This window comes from Malurus melanocephalus, unplaced genomic scaffold (assembly GCF_030028575.1).
Source record: "Malurus melanocephalus ecotype Western Australia unplaced genomic scaffold, MMel_1.1 scaffold_86, whole genome shotgun sequence".
Taxonomy (NCBI): Eukaryota; Metazoa; Chordata; class Aves; order Passeriformes; family Maluridae; genus Malurus; species Malurus melanocephalus.
In genome coordinates this window covers 764,225-783,488 of record NW_026623318.1, presented here as the reverse complement: position 1 = coordinate 783,488, position 19,264 = coordinate 764,225, and the positions used below count along the sequence as shown (strand labels likewise).

The following is a 19,264-nucleotide window of genomic DNA, read 5'->3' as shown; positions in this document are numbered from 1 at the left end:
TTAAGCTAAAAGAGGGAAGATTTAGATCAGTTGTTAAGAAGGAATTCTTCCCTGTGAGGGTGGGCAGGCCCTGGCACAGGGTGCCCAGAGCAGCTGTGGCTGCCCCTGGATCCCTGGCAGTGTCCAAGGCCAGGTTGGACACTGGYGCTTGGACACCTTGGGACAGTGAGAGATGTTCCTGCCCATGACAGGGGTGGCTTTGGATGTTCTTTAAGGTCCTTTCCCACCCAAACTATGTCATCGTTCTGTGGATCTCACTCTCCACTCAACACTTCAGTCATTCCTGCATTTCTTTAGATCTTCGGAAACTCTCCACCAATCTGCTGCCTCTGTCGGATTGCATTCCATTATTATTGCATTCTGTATTATCTTCTGTTCCTTACATTCAAGGGCAGGAGGGGTGGGAGCCTCTTTAATTAAAAAGGCCAAACCCAGTGATTCCTGAGAATGCAGCAGGAATTAAAGGCGTTGACGTAATGCCAACTTCGTGTGGGCTAGGTGGGACTGGGAGGCTCCTCTGCCCTTCTCTTAATCAACCACCAGCCCAGCTTTAATTACTGGAAGTAGTTTTAAGCAAATTTATGTTTTCTGGTGCATCACAGAGCTAAGGAGTTTGTTTACCCATTGACCTTGATAATGAGGAATCATTGAAAGAGGTTAATTAAAATAACAAGTGTTAATTGTGCTGTGGCACCAGTGCAGGTGGAGGAGACCTCACCTGAAGCTTTGCCGGTGCCATTCTGTAGCTACAACCACCAGGATTTAGAAATGTACAGATTCCCAGGAGAATTCAGGGACATTGTACCTCCCTCTGAATTTTTCAGGAGGATCAGGTACTTGTGAATATTCACTGGTGGCACGATCATTTGTGCCACCAGTCTTAGAGTGGGATGAAATGAGGTGACTGAAATACATTTCTGTAGGGAGGTTGGGTTGTGCTTTGGTGTTTTCCTTCCCTATTTTCTAAGTGGATCTGATAATTTCATAGATTTGGATCTGCAGCCTCTTGATGTGGTTCTTCTCTTGAAGTGACATTGTCAGGTTGAATTTGTGGTTAAATTGGAAAAATTCCTTTTCCCTCATTGCCAAGAGAATTGTTAAGGTTGGAAAAGGCCTCCAAGGTCAAGTCCAACCTATTTTAAACTGGAAGTTAAGTCAGGCTTTAGTCCTGCTCTGCTTTGCAGACAGATTTTGGGTATCCTGATGGAGTTTTTTCTTTGGAACAGTCCTGTTCCCTTTCATGCTTGTGTACATGGAACAGCACAGAGAAAATRATAAAAAATATTAATAAAACTCACCCAAAATACTGGTTTGACACCAAATTTGATCTGACGGTGTCATTTTATCCCCAAGATTTCTGTTTTCTTTGGAGCTTGCAGAAGCTCAGCTTGGGAATCCGCAGGCCTTTGCTGAATTCTGTGGTTGGACCACGGAGTTCTGACACATTCCAATATTTTAGGTGCCGATTCTCATCCTCTCCATGTATTTATGAATTAACCTCAGGTCATGGTCTGGTTGTAGGGATGGGGCTGGATCTCATGAGCTTGGAGTAATCCTAGCGAATCCATCCCAAAAATAGCAGGATTGTGACATGGGGCTGTGGCAACTCATTTTTCCTATAAAACAATCGTAGGGGAACTGGGAGCTGGGAATTTATCCTGTCCTGAACTTTTTCACGGCTCTAAGAGTTAACTGCCTCTGTCCAACTCTCACCTGACGAGGTGCCACCGAAGCCCATCCCGGATGTCTAAAAGACAAATCCAAGCTGGAAGGGGGATGGATCATTCACCCCCAGGATGTGCCTTTCCCAGCACACCCAAGCTTTGGAAAAGCCGGGYTTTTGGAGCGGTGGAGCACCTTGGCTGGGGGGCGGGAGGGTCGGAAACGTCGTGACTTAAGCGCTGTCCTCTCCCGCCTTGCTGATGACCCCCTTGTAATTTCCACCGTTTCCATCCAGCTTCTCCGGGCAGCCAGAGCTGACCAAGGGGCTCCTTTTCTCCAACTCCGTGCGGAAGAAGGGAGAGGACATAGCGCGAAGAGCCGGGAAGATGGTTGGGAAGCTGGCTGATGCATGAGCAGTGTGATAGGTGAAAGGAGGACAGAGGTGGTTAACTCGGGGATGCCGACGTTATTTTGGTGCGTCCATTGCCGGCAATGGACGTCGCTCCGGGAAATCCCAGCTCCTGGCCTGAAAGGATTAAGTGAGCTTAATTTTTTTCTCTACCTCTACACTTTGGACTCRGAAGTCCTCCCAGGGCTCCAACGCTCTGGCTGCGTGGGGAGCGCTGGCTGCGGCCACAGCCCTAGCACAACACGCACTCACCTTCCCGGTGGGATGAGTTTTCAGCCCGGGCTCGTGGGTGCCGTTCCCGCTCCCTGAGGCAGCGTCCCACGGCTTCTCCYGGGCTGAAAACTCCCTCCCGGCACCACAGGCTGGCTGGTGGGCACCCAGACAAGGCACAGGTGGTGGCTCCAACATCCCCTTGGCAGCTGAGGTTGAGGAGCTGAGCTCAGGGACAGGAGAGGACGTTTGGTGCCGCCCTGCCTCATGTGGGACCGAGCTTTGGGAATCTACCTGCACCCCATAGGGGCAGCTGGGAGTTGTGGCTCTGAGCATCCACAGTCCCTTTCCTTGTGAGYTGGAGAAGGTCTTGGGTTTAGGAAAAACCTTTTGGAAGAGCCAGTCTTGGGTTTCAAAGGTTTTAGTTGGACATTTATGGCCTCATGAGCATTCGTGGTGACCTGGAGCTCAAGGCTGGGTCCTCACCCCAACTTTGGCCAAAGTGGTGGAGCTTTTTCCATGAAAACATCCATCTGTGAGCTTAATAATAATGTAATCAGGGAATTGGTAAGGTTGGAAAAGCTCTGAGAGACCATGGAGTCSAGGTCTTCCCTCAGCTTTGCTGAGGCCACCACTGTTCCAAGTGCCACATCTTGTATGGCTTTTAAATCCCCCCCCAGGGATGGGGACTCCGCAGCCCAGCTGTGCCAGGGCTGGACAGCCCTTTCCGGGAAGGTATTTCCCCAGTATCCCACCTGAACCTCCCCTGGAGGCCATTTCAGCCAGGGCAGGGACAGCTTGGGTGACCAAGGCCAGYTGAGGTCCCGTCTTCCCCTGGGATGATCTTTCCGAGTCTCCTCGGACTGATCTTGGTGAAGCTCCTTGAAGCTGCTCTGGCCTGTTCCTTTCCCAGTGAAGCCTTCCTGCAGTGCCTGGCTCTGACTCCAGCACGCACATMCCGTGCTTTAATCAGGAATTCTATAATTTGTTATAACTTAGAGCGAGGAAGAGTTTGGGCAAACAATAGGACTGAGGAGCAGCCAGGCCATGGTTTGCTGTGGGATTTTCTGGCCTTCAAGCAGGGATTTTGTGATGTTGGTCCTTCCTTTTGCTCTGCTCCATCCCTTGGGATCACACTGGAGATGTGAGGGAAGGGAGGAGAGGAGGGAGGAAGGGAAGGAAAAGAATCCAGCCTGGTAGGGGTTCGATTGGGATGGGTGGTGTTCCCTTAGCAAGGCAGCAGAATCATAGGATAATAATCACAGGRTAGAATCATAGGGTAAAATCATGGAATCCTTAAGGTTGGAAAAGACCCCTGARATCATGRAGTCCAACCATTAAATCAGGAATAACTGGCTGATTTATGGAGGAGGTTCCATCAAGGCATAATCTTTCTTTCCCACTGCAGAATCCTTTGAGTTGTGAGTCCATCCTGCAGCTCYTGCCCTTCCCAAACCAAGGCTGGGTTGTGCCTGAGGCTGGATGGCCTAAATCCCATTTTCCCCCCTTCTTTTGTGTCCAACAGACTCGTGTCACTTTTCCTTCTGCATTTAATTTTCCGGGCAATCCCTTCAAAGCCGTGCTGGCAGCTYGGGAGCCATTTGGAGCCCGTTAGCRGCGGTCGTGTTGATTGAGGAATTCTGCAGCTCTGAGCCAGCAGCTTCCGTTTCCAAAAATAAAATCGGCTTTTCTTGGGAGTTTCCCGGGTCTGGTTTGACCACCATCTGCTTTTCATGGAGCAATTTGGACAAATCTCTCTGTTTGTTCCTGGTTCAAAGCCTTCGCTGCCTCCATCTTCGCAYATGGATGCTGGAGGCTGCATGGAGTAGAGCTGGAGTTGCTCTCCAACAGGATGGAGCTCACTCCCGGCTCATCTATTTCCTGGATTTTGGGTTTTCTGGGCTTGGTTAGAGCTGGCCAGTTTGTTGGGATGGCTCCTGGAATGGGCTCCCCCAGTGTCCTGTGAACCTAAAGCGAGGCATGGCCGGAGTGGTGGTGCCGGGATTGCCAGGTCCCCTTACTCCAGCTTCTCATCCTTCTCTTCCCACTGACCCTTTTCCCAGTGATTTCCTTTTCCACATCCTGCATTTAAGGGGACAGACCTTTTTGAGGAGCTGGGGAGTTGGTGTAGTTCATCTCTTCCTGACACTTGCATTGTCCTTCCACTCTGGGCAGTTCATCCATCGTGTCATTCCTTGGTGGCTCCTCATGCCCTCTGGGAACATCCGTGACACAGACGTGGGGGATTTTTTTTTTGTTTTTTGGATGTGCTCCTCTGAAAATGAGTATTTTTTAGGAGTTTAATGTGGGAAAGAAAGAAAATAATAAGGAAAATTCATTGCTGGTGGGTGATCAAGGGCTTTCAGAACCTGCCCTCCTGATCATCTTTGTCCCACATGAGGCACAATCATCCCAGCCAGCCATCCATAGCTCTGGAATTCTGCAGGAAAAYAAAACCAAATCCATAGATTATGGCTGGTTGGGGCTTGAAGCACCCTGGGCTAGTGGGAGGTTCCCTGCCCATGTTAGGGGTTAGAATTGGARTTGGTCCTTCCAGCCCAAACCATTCCATGATTCCATGATTAGACATTATATAGATTACATCATTTATAAATATATAACTCCTATATAATTACAGGCTCCTCCTCCATGTSTCCCCACCCCAAACATGGAGCTGCTGCTTTGTTTCATTACATTTCGTCTAAAAAAATGTGCATTTGGAGTCTTTTAACCCACAGCAAACATGTAAATAAATAAAAACAACTTAAAACCCCCTTTTTTATTAAAAAGTTGTTCTTTTTTAAAAATAAAATAGGGACTTTTTAGAGAATTTTAATGCCTCTCTTTTTTTGTAGCTGCTTCAGACTCCACATGCTGTGTTCAAGCTCTATGGAAAAGCAAAAATATCTTTAAAAAACGGAAAATCTTGGCCCAAATCCCTTCTTTTTTTAACCAGCAGCAGCACTTTTGAAGTGGTTTTSCCTCGTGGACAAACCGCAACAGGGTTTCTTCTCCTTTCCTTTTTCTCCCTAAAGGAAATTCTCATTTTTTGCCCATCCAGGGCTGGGGGTGGACACACTGCTAATRAGCCCCCCGAGACACCCATTAATTAATTCACAAACAGCTTGAAAAACTCAARGAATTTTAAAAAAGGGACATTCTGTAAAATCTGAGACTCAAGTCACGGTAAGCTTCCACATTTCTGAGCATGTGGGAGCTTGAAATTCCCCACTGGGAGCAGCCTTCACCCCCCAGCAACAGCCGAATACATCTTTTCTCCCACTCTGCCTCATCCAGGGCTTAAATGAAAGGATATTTTAGGGAAGGTGCCCTGGGAAAGCTGGAATGTCAGCTTTATGTAGCACTGAGCATCTCCTTTATGGTTTGGTGGGATTTTTTTGGAATGCAGCTGCTGCTCCATCAGGGATGCTTCATCATGCACAAACCAGCTGCTTCCCCACATTCTGTTTGAAATAAGTGGGAATTCTTGGGAATACTGTATTCCTTTGGGAAGGGAGCAGAGCTAGGCCATGATAGGAGCAGGAATTAAACAAAAATGAGCTTTTTCTTCCACGCTTCCAGCATTTAGACAGTCAGGAATGCTGCAAAACCTYGGTAGGATCATGAGTATCACTGAGATAAAAAGGGATTGTGCTGGAATATTCCAATTAAAACACAATGGAATATGGAGAGGTGCTAATAAACCTCATATCTCAATTGTGGAGATGCACAGTTGTTTCCAATGACATGGAAAGAGTCATTCCTGCGCGATCCAGTGGGATTTCACAGGGATGTTGGGCTAAACCCAAACCTCTTCTTTCCTTTCTTGCCGCGGTGCGTTTTCCACCTGGAGCTGCCAGGACCTTTGTGGTCACCCAGGGCTGGGGACACCTCCTGCTATCCCAGGCTGCTCCAGTGTCCAACCTGGCCTTGCCCTCCTGCTTATTTCCCTTGGGATGCTCCAACATCAAACATCAGACCTGGGGAACACCATGGGAATGGGGACCCTGTGCCCAGTGAGGGGGGCTGGGAGAAGCCAGGGAGGGTCCATGGACAGGGGGAGCAGGTGTTGGCCACCACAGCGGGGATCACAGAGCCATGGAATGTGTCCAGTTGACAGGGACCTGTAGGAATCACCAAACCCAGCTCCCTGCCCCTGCAGGACAATCTGAAACTGCCTTGGAGACTGGGACAGGGACAACAGGAGCTGCTGCTGGGACACTCCTCTGTCACCACAGAAGGTRTGGGGCCCTATAACTGCCCAGAGCTCTTGGCCCAAAATTCCACCTGAATCCATCAAAGATCAAACACTGAGCCCAGGAAATATATGGAAAGCACCACAAGCCCCACCAGAACCTTCATTCATGAGACCCTTTTTGGTAGTTTTTTATAAATGTAGGATTTGTGTGATTTTTGGGTGTTTGGGGTGGTTTGTGAGCGGCTGGAGTTCTGACCCTGCCTGTGGCTTTTCCACAGGAGGTGTATCGCATCCCRAAGAAGAGCCAAGCAGAAAAAGAAAGCAGTGGTAAGTCCTCACMTTTCCCATGTTCTGCTCTGCTCCCATGAAATCTCTGCATTTTCTCAGTTAGGAATGTCAAGGAATGTTCTGGCCCCATAGCCTGGCATTCCTGCTCCTGGGAAACAGCTCCTGGAAACAGAAAGGAACCTGAACAGTGGCTGGTAGGAGATGGAGCCCTGAGGGTGACATGGGAAAATCTAGAAAAACAAATTGTGGAATTGTTGAGCATGGAAAAGCCCTCCAAGAYTGAGTCCAACTGTCCCCCAGCACTGCCAGGGCCCCCACTGTCCATGTCCCCAAGTGTTACATCCAAATGGCTTTTAAATTCCTGCAGGAATGGGGACTCACTCCTGCTGGAAAGCCCTTTCCATGRGGAATATTCCCAATATCCAACCTAAACCTTTTTTGGCGCAACTTGAGGCCGTCTTCCTCTTGCTCTAGGAGAGGAGAGCTATTAATATGCTGAAAGATAAGAATTCCCTCCTTTTTCCCTGTTTTCCCAACAGCTGACCGTGGGAGAGAGACAGCTGGGCTCCGGGATCAGACCCCCACTCCCAAGAACCCCATCCTGAGCCGGGAGCGGGATCCGGAGCGGCAGAGCCAGAGCAAGGAGAAGAAGAGACGGAGAGATTCCCTGTCCCCTCCGTCCTCGGCCTACGAGCGCGGCACGAAGAGGCCGGAAGACAGGCAAGTGGTGGCAGGGATCTGCCATATTCCAGGGATCTGCCATATTCCAGGGTGGAATCTCTGGGAAAAACGGTCCTGGGGTTCTTTGAAATCCCCCAGGGTTGGAGGTTTTCTCCTGGAAGAATCCTGGCGGTGAGAGTCATTCCCGGGAGTTGGGTGGTTCCTTGTTGGTGGCTCCTTCTCTGGGATAACCTGCACCTCCATCTTCAGGCATGTTTTGGGAATGAGGTGGGAAATAAGGGAAGCTGTGCCAGCTCTTGCACAGAAATTAGGGATCGTGGAATGGTTTGGGTTGGAAGAAGCTTAAAGCTCATCCAGGCCCACCCTCTGCCRTGGGCAGGGACACCTTYCACTACCCGACATTTCTGCAAGCCCCTGGGACACTTGCAAGGATGGGGARTCCAGGAATTCCAGGATGGAACCCTCCTAATGCAAAGAGCTCTCTGAATCCTTCAAAACCCATTCCCTTCTCCTCCTCCTCCACCTCTTCCTGGTGTGCTGGGGATTGTTCTGAACTCGGAGCAATCCCTGCCTGCACAGGAAGGAGTGGAGCCCAAACCAGGGTTTCTAACACCAAAACGTCCTTCCTCGAGTGATCATTCCCTAAAAATACATGTGAGGATAACAATGCAGGTAGGTGCGATCCCAGCAGGCCAGTGCTCTGTGCCCTGCCTTTCCTTGGGAATGGTGGCAGCACTGCCACGGCTGAGAACACRACTCCGGTTAAGAGAAGGAAAATATTCCATGTCTTGCAGTTCAGAGAGACTGGAGGTTGTGTCAAAGGCAGGAGAAATACCATGGAATTGCCTTTAAGGAAGTTCTGTGGTCCCTCTCAAAGCCACTCCATAATTAGGGAACAATCAGTGCCGAGTCAGCCAGACGAGGAAACCTCGCCGCTCGCGTGGAGCTGAGCTGGGAAAGTTGGAAACATCTGGGTAAAACATACAGATGGAAATCTATGCCTCTGTAACGAGGCTGGAAGCATCCCCAGGAAGTAAATCCTGGGTTTTTGGGGCTGTTAGAAACAGAAAAAAAAAAGGCATTTTTTAGGTGAAGAGTTGCTGCTCTGGCTCCCCTTCTGTGCTGTGTCTGTGTTGGTGAAGGACCAACATCCTTCCCTGGGGATGTTCTACCCACTCTGAGCACCCCCCTTCATTATCCCAGGGATTTAATAAGGAAAATACCAAAACAGATGGAGAAAGGGACACTGAACCCTCCRTTTCCTTCTTCCCACTCCCTCCATGGCGGCTGCTTCTGCTCCCAGCTTTCCAGGCAGTGCCAGGAAAGACTTTAATTAGGGAAATCAAACTCCTCACRGCAATGAGGTTCCCATTAACAGATCTTGCAGCTACTCTGGGAATGCCAGGAAACAGCTTCAGCAGATCTGTTGGTAGCAATGTGCTTTTGATATGTAAATGGATCCCAGGAACACAGAATATAYGGAGAATATCCTGGATGCTTTGTAGAATCCATTATATTAAGGCTGCAAAGCATTTTTCCTTGTAGTCCCTGTTTTACCACACTCGTAACGTCTGGAAATATCCACCTTTGATCTGAAATTTTTCTTGGTTGCGCTTTGATCAAAGTCCTTAGGCWTTTTTTTTCTTCCCCTTCTTTAATTCCCTGGAAAAATCCCTCCAGCTGCTCCGCGTTTTGGGATGAAAACTCTTAAGGAATTAAAAAAACCCATCCACACCATTATTTTCTGAAGCTGAACTTGCRGTCTGGGAACGAGCAGAATTCCAAACAGGAATGTGCTGCCTGTGATTCGCTTGTTCTTTGCCGTGTCTGCGGCTCCTGTGTGGGGGTTCTGGACTGGAAGGATGGAATTCTCACCCTGGTGCTGGAATTTGGGGGGGAAGGCGCTGTGGTGTGAGTTGCTCCTGTTTAGGAGCCTCTTCCAARTTCCTTGTTGGTTCTGCTTTGGGAAAACGTGGCAGAGTGTTCCTGGCRGGGCCTTTTTGGGATACTCTGCAGATTGTGACATTTCCTTGGGTTCTCTTGGCGTTGGAGATGTTCCCTGTTTGGGTATCCCAGACAATTTCTGCGGCATGTTTGCATGTCCATCAGCACAGAGTGAAGTTGGCTGATCCATTGGGACCACTCACCCTCTGCCCTGGCTCCTCCTGGACGAGCAGGACCAGTGGGTGTTTCTCTTGAATTSCCACAGTTGGTCAAACAGCTGGAAAAAAGGGAACATTCTTTGGAATTGCTGCTGTTGTTGGGCATTCCATGTTTTCTGCCGTCCCCTTTGCTGCTGGAGCTCTGGACCTGCAGCTTCCTGAGCTCTCACAGCCCCTTTCCCCGTTCCTCTGTCCCAGGTATGACACACCAGCATCTTCCAAGAAGAAAGTGCGGCCCAAGGACCGYAACAAGCTGTCCACGGAGGAGCGCCGGAAGCTCTTCGAGCAGGAGGTGGCCCAGCGRGAAGCCCAGAAACAGCAACAGCAGCTCCAAAACCTGGGAATGACGTCCCCTCTTCCCTACGACTCCATGGGCTACGGCACGCCCCACCACAGCTTCATGGGCTACCCCCCGGGCTACCCCATGCAGGCCTACGTGGACCCCAGCAACCCCAACGCGGGCAAGGTGCTGCTGCCCACGCCCTCCATGGACTCCATGTGCTCCCCCGCGGGCTACGAGCACTCGCAGACTCTGGTGGGGCACACGGCCGAGCCCGCGCTGAGCTCGGCGCAGCCGGTGCCCGTGGTGCAGCAYGTGCCCGCCGCCATGGAGGCTGGCACCCCGCAGTACGTGGCGCAGGGTGACGCCGTGCCGGTGGCCCAGGAGGCCAACGTGGCCGTGCTGCCGGTGGCCACGGCCAGCGCGGTGCCGAACCAGAGTTACGGGGTGTGGGATTCGGGCCAGCAGCCCCTGGCCGTGCAGCAGCCCTATTCCCCAGCCCAGTCCCAACCTGCCATCTACTACCAGGGCCAGACCTGCCAGACCGTCTACGGAGTGACCTCGCCCTACTCGCAGACCACCCCGCCCATCGTCCAGGTAATTCCAGCTGGGAATGTCTGGGAACAAGGGGAGCCAGTCTGCAGCTGGGAAAAACACCCCATTACTCGCTCCTTGCTGCTTCTCTTACTGGAGCATCTTCTCAGGGAACTTCCCACCCAGGGGGAGTAGAAAAGCGCATTCCAGGTGTTTTCCATCTGCAAATGGCATAAATTAGAGAATCATGGAGCCCTGGAATGGGTTGGGTTGGAAGGGACCTTCAAGCCTGTCCAGTGCCACCCCTGCCATGGGCAGGGACACCTTCCACTGTGCCAGGCTGCTGCAAGCCCCAATGTCCAGCCTGGCCTTGGACATGCCAGGGATGGGGGATATTGAACACTTCCATGATACTGAACACTTCCATGATGATTCCATGGTTGTTGAGGCTAGTCACGAATCTGCAGCTTGCAGGAATATTTTACAGCCTCTTCGTAAAAGTGATGCTTTTTTTTTGACTGTTGAAGGAAGATTTTTGGGTAAAAGTTGAGTAAATGAGTAAAATATGGATGTCGGAGCTCACCTTCCATTGGCTTTTAGAAGTAGAATCTGGAGCTACCAAAATTAATTACTTTACAAAAATATGAGAATAATATTGGATAGGAATTCCTGGCTSGAGTGTGGGGAGGCCCTGCACAGGGTGCCCAGAGCAGCTSTGGCTGCCCCTGGATCCCTGGCAGTGTCCAAGGCCAGGCTGGACACTGGGGCTTGGAGCAGCCTKATCTGCTGGAAGCTGCTCTCCTCCAGTAGAAGTTTTTTTGGGAAAAGCAGCTGACTGTGATTTCCTGTTGCAGAGCTATGCCCAGCCCGGTCTCCAGTACATCCAGGGCCAGCAGATCTACACGGCGCACCCACAGGGAGTCATCGTGCAGCCCCCCGCAGCCGTCACCACCATCGTGGCGGCCGGGCAGCCCCAGCCCATCCAGCAGGTGAGCACTGCTGGATCCAAAGGGATGGGGAGGGTTTTCCTGTGGGATAAGGAGCTGGCAGGGCACATCTCGTGACCATTCATGTTTCTCTTTTTGTCCCTCCCAATGCTGTTTCCAGCCAGAGCTGGTGGTCACCAATAACCTCCTGGATCTGCCTCCRCCTTCCCCTCCAAAACCCAAAACCATCATCCTCCCTCCCAACTGGAAAACAGCCCGGGATCCCGAGGGAAAGATCTACTACTACCACGTAGTCACCAGGTGAGTGTGGCCATCACTGACCCCTGTCCCCAAATGCCACATCCTCGGGGCTTTGAGATCCCCCCATGATGGGCACTCACCACTGTCTGCGGACAGCCCTTGCCAAGAAGGAATTTTCCCAGTATCCAGCCTGAATGTCTCCTGGCACACCTTGAGGCCATTCCCTCTGGTTCTGTCATTTGTTTCTTGGGAGAAGAGCCCAGCTTCCACATCCATTGCAAGAAATACGACTTTCCCAGTGTTTTCCCTCCACCTTTCCCATCAGTTTGCAAAGAGCCAGGTTTTGGATCAACCTCTATGAATTTACCTGAAATTAAAATAACTTTTAGGCTTCTAAAAAGGATGCCTTTAAAATTTCGAGCTCCATGTGAGGTATGGATGGGGATCCATCTCTGAAGAAATAAATGGAAATATTTTCCATATCCTGAGTGTGCTGCTGTTAGTTCTTGTTCCTGGCACACATTTCTCTGCATCCATTAATCTTCTCCATCTCCCTTTTGGATTCTCTCCTGCTCCCTGCACACCAATAGCARAGCAGGAATTTTCAAACACCTGGAATTAAAACCAGTCGAGCAGGAATTGGTGATCTGTGTTTTTTGGGAGTCTGGGGATGAGATGAGGAGACCCAATAGAACCTTAGTGGAGGCTGAACCTTCCMTGGAGTCTCTGCTGAAATGTTCCCACCTTTCCACGCTGGAAATTTCATCCTGGTGGTGCACATTTCTTGTTCCCATACTGTCACCATGATAGAGAATGGTGCAAATTCCCTTCTTTAAGTTCTTCCTGCTTGGTTTTAACCTTCTCCAACTTAAAAATCCTCAAACTCATCGCCAGGAGCTGTGAGTTCCCCACGCCAGGAATTCCATGGGTGATGTAATCCGGATGTCCCATCTGATGGGATGATCCAAGAGCAGGTCCCAGTTTCTTCAGGGAGGTGACCATGGCCTGTTTTCCTTCCTCCAGACAAACCCAGTGGGATCCCCCGACCTGGGACAGCCCCGGAGACGATGCAGGCCTGGAGCACGAGGCTGAGATGGACCTCGGGACCCCCACGTACGAYGAGAACCCCATGAAGGTGAGGGAGACACATCCTGGGATCTGTGGGATGGGAGATCCGCATGGATTTGGGAGGGACAGGGGACAGAAGTGACCCCAGATCCTTTGGAATGGCTCCACTGGCTACACTCTGCTTGGACACCGGAATTGCCTGGGGGAAGCTGAAGTTGTGCCTTGGATTCCAACCTTGTGTGTGGAGCTGGCTGAAAAAATGGGAATGAGGGGGAATAACACTGAAAAAGGACAAACTAAGGGTGTAGCTTGGGAGCCTTCCCAATACCTTTCTGATCCCTTAAAAAGCTGGAGAGGATCCGTGAAAAGAGGAACCAATTCTCCTGCTGCTCTGGTGCTCTCACATTCCCAGGAGGAATTTCCTGGAGCTACTGGAGGCATTGTCTATCCTGCAGCACCCTGGAACATCCCACACAGTGCCATTGCCTTCTCCCATGTGCTGCCAGGATCCCAAGGGTTAATCCCATTCCTGGAACGCCTCCGAGTGCTCCAGCCAGGATTCCTGGCGAATTCACTCCAGTGAAATTACCGACAAATATTTATCTCCCTGGAAAAAAGTTAATTGGAAAATGAGCTCAGAGCTGGCACTCCCCACCCAGCCAAAGGGCTGCTGCTTCCACAGAGGAATCCAGGGAAGYCTTTTCAAGGATTCTTATCCCTGGATCAGTGTCACATGTACCCCACGACATTCCATGGGATTCTGGCATCTTGAGATTGCAAATATTGTTGAAGGATATTGGGATTGATGAAGGTTGAATTTGAGGCACTAAAGGGAGATTTTGAGCTGGAATAGCTGGGAAATGCATCACTGTGGAGGGATGAGCTGAAGTTTAGTGTTACAGAGCAATTTGGAGGTATTTGGGAATATCCCTGGAATGGGAACGAGGTACTGAGGAGGAGTTCGGACTATTCAGAKCAAGGAAATGGAACTGTGCTGGTGCTTCCCAGCTTGGGAGACACTTCCCTGTGGAATTTTGAGGGTCTTGGTGCTGCCAGCACAGCAGAGGGAGCAGCARGGAAAGATGCTTTCATAAATGTGGGCTTTTATCCCAAAATTCGGGCTAAAGAGGAGCTGAGGGCTCAGGTGAYGATCCAAGGGCTTCACCTCAGGCCGGACACAAGCCGGCTGCTCCTTCCAGGTTTTGCTGCTCCTCCCAACCCCAAATCCCTGGTTTTAGATGCAGAACTTCCTGAATCCATGAATCCCTCGTTCCTGAGTGAGCCATGGCTCGGGCTGACCTCGGGGTGAGGTGTTCCTGCTCACTCCAGAGCTTCAAACCCTTCTCTTCTGGGCTGGGGTGGCCGGAAGGTCGGGTTTTTCCTGGCACAGAGTTCCCATGGTCGCAGCTCCCGCCTCCAATGCTTCCACCCTGAAATTACAACCACATTCCGTGGATTTTTTACCCTCCTCCCCACCCCACACCTTTCCCGAGTGGATTAAACCCACCCAGGAGGGATTAAAGCCCCCGGCACCGTGGCTCCGGCATCYGACAGCTGCTGCTGCTATTCCCGGTGCTCCCGGGCCGTGGGGGAGGATCGTGATGGAAAGGCACAAGAGGGGTGGGAAGCCACCATCGTGATTCATTTTAAAGCACATTTGAAACCCTGCTTTTCCCCTTGGAAAACGGGTTCCTGGAGGGAGGGAGTGGCCCAGCAGGAAGGCTGGCAGGGACACGGGGCTGGATGCCGAAGGTTTTGAGTCTAAAATCCAGCTTTTAGATGGAAAAAGCTTGGATTTGTGATGCGTTCCTGCTCTGCCCATTGGTTCTCCATGGAAGCGTTGGTGTCAATGGAGCAGATTCCAGCTGGTGGAGCAGAGAATCCCAGTCAGGCTGCTCCAGGTTTTCCCAAACATTTGGCTTTTTGATCCCATCCCAACCTGATTTTCCCACCATCTTTGTGGATTCTTCATTCCCATCTCCTCCAGAGGCTGAAAAACAGGGACAGCGCCATTTTGGGAGCTTTTCCTGCRGTAGTTTTCCTGGCAGGCTTTGGATTACAGGATTACACTTTGGAGGGGTGAGGGAGGAAGGCCTTGATAAGGAGGTTTGGATATTAAAATAAATTTAAAATGGAATTTTAGCCTAAAATTAGGAAGAATGTTCCAAGGAGGAATTGGCACCTTGGCACGAGGAGGAGCTTGGAAGTGAGATTTTATTTCTCCTCCCCCTATTTCCCTGCCAATTTTGCCACTGATTTTCCATTCATCCCACATGGAGAGGGGTTGTATGGGGAAGGATTTGGGGGTGGAGGAGGATTTGGTGGAGAGGGATTTGGTGATGGAGCAGAGTTTGGGGGTGGAGAAGGAATGGTGGAGAAAGATTTGGGGGTGGAGAAGGATTTAGAAATGAGGAGGGGTTTGGGGATGAGGAAGGGTTTGGGGTTCAGGGTTTGGGGATAGGAAGGATCTGGGGATCAGGAAGGGTTTGGGGTTCAGTGTTTGGGGATCAGGAAGGGTTTGCTGCTGGAGCCCTGCAGGGTTTGGTGCCGGAGCCATCCCGAGCCATCTGCTCCCCATTCCCAGCCTTTTGAAGTGGCAGCCGAGCCTGGGGCCGGAGCTTTGATGTCCCTGCTCTGGGCAGGCCTCGGCCATAAAACCTCCCTGGCAGGGCTGATTTACACCCCACGTCCCTCTGCTCCCGGGATTTTGTAGCTCAGCCCTCCAGCCAGACRCATTTTTAGGGACTGGAAGGGATGGGATGACTCCTGCTTTTCTCAGTGTTAAATACTTATTAAAAAAAAAAAAAAAAGAAGTGGGATTTTTTAAATTAAAAAAAAATACTGGGACATCATCAAAGAGCAGGAGAAGGGAAATCTCCCCCAGCTTTCCAAACCTTGAATAAATCCTTTTGCTCTTCCTGTCCTTAAAATCCAAGCTGGGATGGCCTGCAGTTCCCAAACCTCTCCCAGGAAATGCAGAGACACTGCTTTTCCCTTCCTTAGGCTCTATGGAGATCAGGGAGGGTGGAATGGCGGTGAGGGTAAGGTGGGTGTGGAGGGACACAGTGGGACGTGCTCTGGGACGCAGCCCGAGTGGATTCTGCTCCATCGGTAAATCAGGGACCAGTGCTCAGAGGAGCAGCCAGAARTTCCTAGGAAATTCCCTTTATATCCTCACTGTAGCTAAAGATAACCCGTGTGAATGTTTGTGATGGGCCCCAGCCCTCCCAGGGAATTCCTGAAGGAAAATCCACCACCACAGGGCTTCCTCCCGCTCTGGAGCAGCCCAACTGCCCTGCTCTTTTTCCAGCTTTTTTTCCAAAGAAAAMAAGAGCAAGGAGTGGTCCCTGTGTCTCCCARCCCAGGACTGGGAGTGACTGGAGTRCACTGGGAATTGTGCCARGATTGGGCTGGGAAATGCTGGGACTGGGCTGGGGGCTGTGCTGGGATCAGACTGGGAGTTGCGCCTGGATTGGGGTGAGGACCGTGCTGGCATCGGGATGGGGAGCTTACTGGGACTGGGCTGGGAAGTGCCTGGTTTGGGGTGTGGAGTGTTCCAGGACTACGCCTGGAAGGTCACCAGGAATGAGCTGGGAAATGTGCCTGGATTGGGCTGAGGTTGGACTGGGAAGTCCACTGAGATGAACTGGGAAACTCACCTGGACTGCCAGGATTGAATGGGGAGAGCACCGGCACTGGGCTGGGAAGGTCCTGGGACCAGGCTGGGAAATCCCTGGTTTGGGGTGGGGAGTGTGCTGGGAATTGTACCCGGATCAGACTGGGAAATGTGGTGGCCTTGGGCTGGGAAGTTCTGTGGGACTGAGCTGGGAAGTGGGATGGGAATGGGTTGGGAGGGTGTGCTCCCACCTGGCTGTGGGACAGGAGTGCTGTCCCCAAGGTGGGACCAGGGAAGCGGTGCCATCCCYGTGTCCCCCTGTCCAGTCTTCCAAGAAACCCAAGACGGCGGAAGCGGACACATCCAGCGAGCTGGCCAAGAAGAGCAAGGAGGTGTTCAGGAAAGAGGTGAGGGATCCCTGTGCCACCCTGGGGAGGGGATGGGATGGGATGGGAGCGGGGAGCCGGATTCAGGCGCTGTCTCCTGCAGATGTCCCAGTTCATCGTGCAGTGCCTGAATCCCTACCGGAAACCCGACTGCAAGGTGGGCAGGATCACCACCACCGAGGACTTCAAACACCTGGCACGCAAGGTGGGAACGGGGGAATGTGGGGGAGGTGGGGACATGGGACTATGGGGACACAGGGATGTGGAAACGTGGGGTACAGAAACATGGGGACATGGCAATGTGGCGACATGGGGACACAGGGATGTGGAAACGTGGGGTACAGAAACATGGGGACATGGCAATGTGGCGACATGGGGACACAGGTATGGGAATGTGGGACATGGGAACATGGGGACATGGGAATGCAGAGACATGGGGGCACGTGGACACGGGAATGTGGGACATGGGAACACGGGGACATGGGGNACATGGGGACACAGGTATGGGAATGTGGGACATGGGAACATGGGGACATGGGAATGCAGAGACATGGGGGCACGTGGACACGGGAATGTGGGACATGGGRACACGGGGACATGGRGTACAAGGACTTGGGAACACGAATGGGACAGGAATATGGGGACATGGGGATACAGAGACACAGGGACACGGCTACAGGGACACAGGGATGTGAGACACGAGGGACACAGGGACATGGGATATGGAAACACGGGGACACAGGGATGGCCCCAGGAAGGGGGATYGTGTCATTCCAACTGCCAGGTGTGTGGAGAGGATGAGGGAAGGGAAGGAGCAATGGTGGAGGGATAACATGGAAGAGTGGGGAATGATAGGAAATATTTGGGGAATAACAGTAAAATAGTGTGGGGAGTAATAGGGAATATTTGGGGAATTTTTAGGTAATGATTTTGAGTAATATTTGGGAAATAACAGCAAATATTTGGGGAGTATTTGGGGAATAACAGCAAATATTTGGGGGAATAGTAGTAAATAATAGGGGAATAATGGATAAATAATATGGAGGGATAATAGGAAATATTTAGGGAATGTTTGGGGAATAATAGCTAAATAATTGGAAGAAAAATAGAAAGTATTTGGGCAATAATAGCAAGTGTTTGGGGAATATCTGGGCAATAACAGGAGAATACCTTAGGGAATTTGGGGAATAATTGCAAATATTGGGAGAACAATACCAAATATTTAGGGAATATTTGGGAAAYAATAGTGAATTGAATATTAAGAAATATTTGGGAAATGCTTGGGAAATAATAGCAGATTGAATATTAGGAAATATTTGGGGAATGTTTGGGAAGTAATAGAAAAATAATTTAGGGAATATTGGGGTATAATAGCCAATAGGGGAATAACAAAAAAAATTTGGGCAATAATAGGCAAATAGCTTGGGGAATGTTTGGGAAATAATAAGAGCTATTGGAGGAACAAYACCACATATTTAGGGAATATTTTGTGACTGTTCGAGGAATATTTGGAGAATATTTTGGGAGTAACAAAATACTTGAGCAATCATATGACAGTARCTTAGGGAATATCTGGAAATAACARGGAATATTTGGGAATAAYAGGAGAATAGCTTGGAGAATGTTTGGAAAAGGAACAGCAGATATTGAAGGAATATACCAAATATTTAGGGAACATTTAGGGAATCTTTTGGGGAATATTTGGGGAATCACAGGAAGTATTTGGGCAATAATAGGCAAATAGCTTGGGAAGCGTTTGGAAAAAAATAGCAGGTATTGGAGGAACACCACCAAATATTTAGGGAATATTTGAGGAATACTTGGGAAATATTTGGGGAATAACAGGAAAGATTTGGGTAATATGACAGTAGCTCAGGGAACATTTGGGCAATAATAGGAGAATAAAYTGGGGARTGTTTGGAAAAGAATAGSAGATGTTGGAGGAACAMCACCAAATATTTAGGGAGCATTTAGGGAATATTTAGGGAAGAATATGGCAGTAGGTCAGGGAATATTGGGAGATCACAGGGAATATTTGAGGAATAGCAGCAGAGCAGCTTGGGGAGGTTGGGCTGGGCTGGGCTGGGCGGGAGTTCCGGGACTGACTCCAGCATTCCCGGCCCCTCCACAGCTGACCCACGGGGTGATGAACAAGGAGCTCAAGTACTGCAAGAACCCCGAGGACCTGGAGTGCAACGAGAACGTCAAACACAAAACCAAGGAATACATCAAGAAGTACATGCAGAAATTCGGGATCCTCTACAAGCCCAAAGAGGACACGGAGCTGGAATAGCCCTGGAAGAACCCTCGGGAGCCCCGATTCCCAGCAGGATTCGCTGTTCCAAACCACCAACCTGTGAATTTATTATTATTATGATGATGACTCGTTGTTTTTTAAGGAAAACAAACTGTGTTGCCGCTGCCGAGGACAAGCCGGGCTTTCCCGAGCCTTTTCCCGCTCCAGGCTTTCCCGAGCCTGGCTCTCCCGGCGCTGCTCTCGAGCTCTGTATTATATTTTAACGTATATGTGAATATATTGATAATAATTTGCTTTTTTCCCGTTGCTTTCAGCCCCAAACGTGC

At 50.4% G+C, this 19,264-nt stretch overlaps 1 protein-coding gene across 4 annotated transcripts in view; it reads left to right on the top strand.

Annotated features, from left to right (window-relative positions):
- The window catches only part of SETD2 (SET domain containing 2, histone lysine methyltransferase), a 48,817-nt gene extending 29,559 nt beyond the window's left edge, over positions 1-19,258 (top strand). Inside the window, exons 13-22 of one of the 4 annotated variants that reach the window (XM_057367843.1) lie at positions 6,758-6,806; positions 7,307-7,487; positions 9,809-10,076; positions 10,419-10,487; positions 11,279-11,413; positions 11,532-11,671; positions 12,635-12,746; positions 16,622-16,702; positions 16,785-16,886; positions 18,813-19,258. In XM_057367843.1, the coding sequence (XP_057223826.1) occupies positions 6,758-6,806; positions 7,307-7,487; positions 9,809-10,076; positions 10,419-10,487; positions 11,279-11,413; positions 11,532-11,671; positions 12,635-12,746; positions 16,622-16,702; positions 16,785-16,886; positions 18,813-18,974 (1,299 nt within the window). In that variant the 3' untranslated portion in view covers positions 18,975-19,258. Of the gene's footprint in view, positions 1-1,957; positions 2,202-6,757; positions 6,807-7,306; positions 7,488-9,808; positions 10,488-11,278; positions 11,414-11,531; positions 11,672-12,634; positions 12,747-16,621; positions 16,703-16,784; positions 16,887-18,812 lie in introns of those variants that run through there. The other 3 variants (XM_057367841.1, XM_057367842.1, XR_008965445.1) reach the window with 3 other exon arrangements.
- The last annotated feature ends 6 nt before the right edge of the window (positions 19,259-19,264 follow it).